This window comes from Pygoscelis adeliae, unplaced genomic scaffold, assembly GCF_000699105.1.
Source record: "Pygoscelis adeliae isolate BGI_AS28 unplaced genomic scaffold, ASM69910v1 Scaffold168, whole genome shotgun sequence".
Classification (NCBI taxonomy): domain Eukaryota; kingdom Metazoa; phylum Chordata; class Aves; order Sphenisciformes; family Spheniscidae; genus Pygoscelis; species Pygoscelis adeliae.
The window spans coordinates 3149358-3152911 of NW_008825566.1; the positions used below are offsets into that span (position 1 = coordinate 3149358).

Here is a 3554-nt window from a genome sequence, read left to right on the forward strand (position 1 = left end):
GTGTAAGCAGAACTATCACCTGTGTGACGTATCACGCTCGTTGCCATGGCTCTGCAAGGCTGAGGGGCAAAGGATTCAGATATTGCTGGCTTCTGGCTGCACTGTCGCTCCATGTTTATAACAGATGGCTTGGTTATGGGAGAGGCACCAGTTGCTGATGTGACTGAGCAGGCGGCTGTATTTGCCATGACAGTCCTCGGCTTGGAGTAAGTGACTTGTGAGGAGAGGAGCATAGCAGCTGATATCTCAACAAAGTCAGGACTATGCGGAGGGGTCATGCACTGCAAAAAAGGAAAACACCATTATACAGCAGTGTAATTTCATAGCACAATTTTTCACTATCTTTACTGTGAAAAATAAAATTACAGCCCCTCCCCAGAATCTCAGAACCCGCCTCTTGGGACAAACTTATTAAAGCATACATTGCCTCATCTGATGGCCATTCTGAATACGCTCAAAAGCATATTAATAAAAGGAAAGCAATGAGGCAGATGTAAACCTGCATAAAACATTGCATGTCTACTCGCTGTGCTACAAAAAACTTTCTTGCTCCTTCCTCCTCAGCAATGGGTGCAGCTGTAAGAGGCTATGAGCGCTCTGCTGTTCACAGAAAACAGACTAGTGACAGATAGCGACACCGTACCATTCCAGTTTCAAGCTTCCAGCAAGCCCTAGATCTTTTATCCATGATTACCCCATCAACCAGTGGCTACTTCTGAGATGAAGACAAATTGAGCTGCTCTCTGCCTTCTTATTCATCCATTTCTCTCTATGCTCTCTTGCTGTCACCACCTCTTGTTCTCCTTTACCACTGAAAACTCATGCCTATCTCTTGTGCTGCTCAAGAGACAGTGCCAACACTGAGCGGCAGGAGTATGAGAGAAGTCCATCAACCACCTCAGCTCTTTCCTCTATTATTCCCCTTTTCCCTGACATAACTGCATATTAGAAGCCTACTGGTTGAAATGGGCCTTAACCATCCGAAACCTGAACGGCACCAAGCCCTTTTTTAATACCTACTTTTGTTACAACATAAATGGCAACCAAAAAAAATTGTGATTCAGCTGATGTTAGTCAGCTGGAGTAGACCAATGCTCGGGAGAAATAACAGACTACATGTACAAACACATAGCATAGAAACTAATTCAATTGTCTATTTCATAATGGTAACCTGTACTTTCTCTTATAACAACCAGAGTGAAGCCGGATGTCATCAAGAGCCTTTTTCATGTAGTGCTTGCAGATAAGTCGGTGCCGAATCACTGAGACTCACTCTGCCATCCTTACTCAAAGTGCTCCAAGAAACCTACAAGAGCCATCCAGACAGCATCCTCAGCTCACCTGTCAAACTAAATAACCTGCCAGCAAGGGCTTTCACATCTAGATTTAACAAGGGATCAAACTCCTACATTTGCCATTCCAGAGACACAGAAAACCCCACACTCAGCATGCCCACACCTCACTAGTCTATGTACACGCACACACAGAGCACTGGCTATACTGTAGCTATTCTACACAGGGACACATGAGCAAGCTATCTTTTCTAGCCAAGTTAGAACATTGCAGAAATGTAACATCCAGATGTCAGGCATATTTATTTTGCCTTCATGTTCTTCTTACCAGTGTAGATAAATAGTCCTTTGGTAATTCAGACGTAGCCTCAGCGTGCATTGTGAAATCACCAGAATCTGAGAAGGGCGTAAGTGGCCTTATCTTTAATATGTCACCTTTCTGCGATCTTTGACCCCAGGAGCTCATACAAACAAGCGCTTCAACGGCTTCAATGTCGTTCTGCTCCAAGGTGCTGCAGGTAGACCTTTCGCTGTCATGACGCTGCCTTTCACGGATAGACTCATAGATGTCCACAATGTCAACCTAAATGTAATCGGATTACTGGCTGTTAGGACAAGTCAGAATACAAAGCCGACACCACCCACATACTGTCTGCTCACGATGAAGGTCATCTGAAACAGATCCCAAGCCCGCGGCAAGACTTTTACCAACCAGCTCAACTCTTACCCTCCCCCCACCAGCTCATCTCCTCACCCATGTTACTCAAAAAAGTATTATTTGCAGGAAAGGAACAGGTATGTGTGCAGCTCACGTTTTCAGAGTTACTTTCCTGGATTACACTGCTCTGAATAAACACATCCCACGCCTGCATACAAACAAAAAGAGGAAAAAAAATCCTGACTTCCAACGTTGTTTAGACAAGGCTGTTTCCTGGACCCAAAAGACAACTGCTATTCAGCACTAATCTCATTCTGGTAACATTTAGAAGATAAATTTCAGCTGACAGTAAGATGCTTTAACGTATGATCACAGATTCAGAGTACCACACCTCGCAAAAGCATTTTAATCTTATTTTCACCAACAGGGAAGCAAGGAAAATAGTCTTCAAAGTGCAGTGGGAGTTATTTGTATTGTACTTTAGAAAGGTATGATACTACATTGGTGCTAGGTATCCCAAAACACACTATGGGTAACATGAAGACAAATGTAATCATATTCATTTGCTTCCAATTGCAAGCATCACAGAAAATTTGTGTGTGTGCATGTGTATGCATGCATGCAAAACACTTGACTTCTCTGTGAAAGGATACCCAAACTTCATCAAGCTCACTCAGTGCTTGGCAGCGACTTCAAAAGCTACGTTGCGCTGTTTGTTTATTGCTCATGTGCTATCTCAGTCTCAACTAGGTGGCCAAACTCTTCCAGTCTTTAGGCACACCAACTAACTGTGAAGGCTGGGATTCAGAAGCATGGACCAAGATTCTTGAGCATGATGCTGTTACACAGCGTGCTTAGATACTGCAGCAAAAGGGTTTTAACTAAAAAAGTACCACCACACCGTTAGCACGGCCCAAGGCCCTAGAGGGAACTATACTTGGGGGGTAACATCACTTACACACCTAAGTCAACAAGTTTTGTTACTGAGTTAAGTAATGTGGAATAATCCTGGCTCAACAGGGTCACAAAGATGCAAAGCTGTGTGACACTGTCTCCACTATAGGGACCTGCGTGGCCAACATGTTAAACATCACCAATCCAAAATGCCAGTACTGGACCCACAGAGGACTTTCGCCTAAAACAAGAGGTACCATGCATGGAGATATCAAGGCTGGGGGCAGGAAGGGGTTAAAGCACTCTAAAGCAGGGATCCACGCGATTAACTGCCCCGAGAGAGACTTCTAAGAATTTCCACTGAAAACAAGAACGAGGGCAAAAACCGATGTCACCTGCAAGCCTGGACCTAGACCGCCTGTCAAACGGGAGCCACACCAGGCGAGGCTCTGCACTAAGCAGCCAGAAAGCCTGTGAGCATTCCTCAAAGTGTGATTGCAGGCAGCCAAGCCAGCAGATTTCTTTTTCCCCAACCCTACGTTTCAGGAGAGCAGTTTTCCCTAAAGAAACATGAAAAAATATTCCCCGCTTCAATAAAACCACCCTAAAAAAGCCCTTTCTCAAGGCGAGCGCTGCAACCCAGGCTCTCCCGCTGCCAGGGAAATGGCTAACCGCGCCTGGCCGCCTGTCCTCACATCACCCCGCCGGCT

At 45.1% G+C, this 3554-nt stretch overlaps 1 protein-coding gene across 1 annotated transcript in view; it reads right to left on the reverse strand.

Moving 5' to 3' along the window:
* KLF11 (Kruppel-like factor 11) overlaps positions 1-3554 on the reverse strand; it is an 8915-nt gene that overhangs the window by 3151 nt on the left and 2210 nt on the right. The window contains exons 2-3 of the mRNA XM_009332508.1: positions 1621-1875; positions 20-281 (exon numbers count right to left, since the gene is read on the reverse strand). Of these exons, the coding sequence (XP_009330783.1) occupies positions 20-281; positions 1621-1875 (517 nt within the window). The remainder of the gene's footprint in view (positions 1-19; positions 282-1620; positions 1876-3554) is intronic.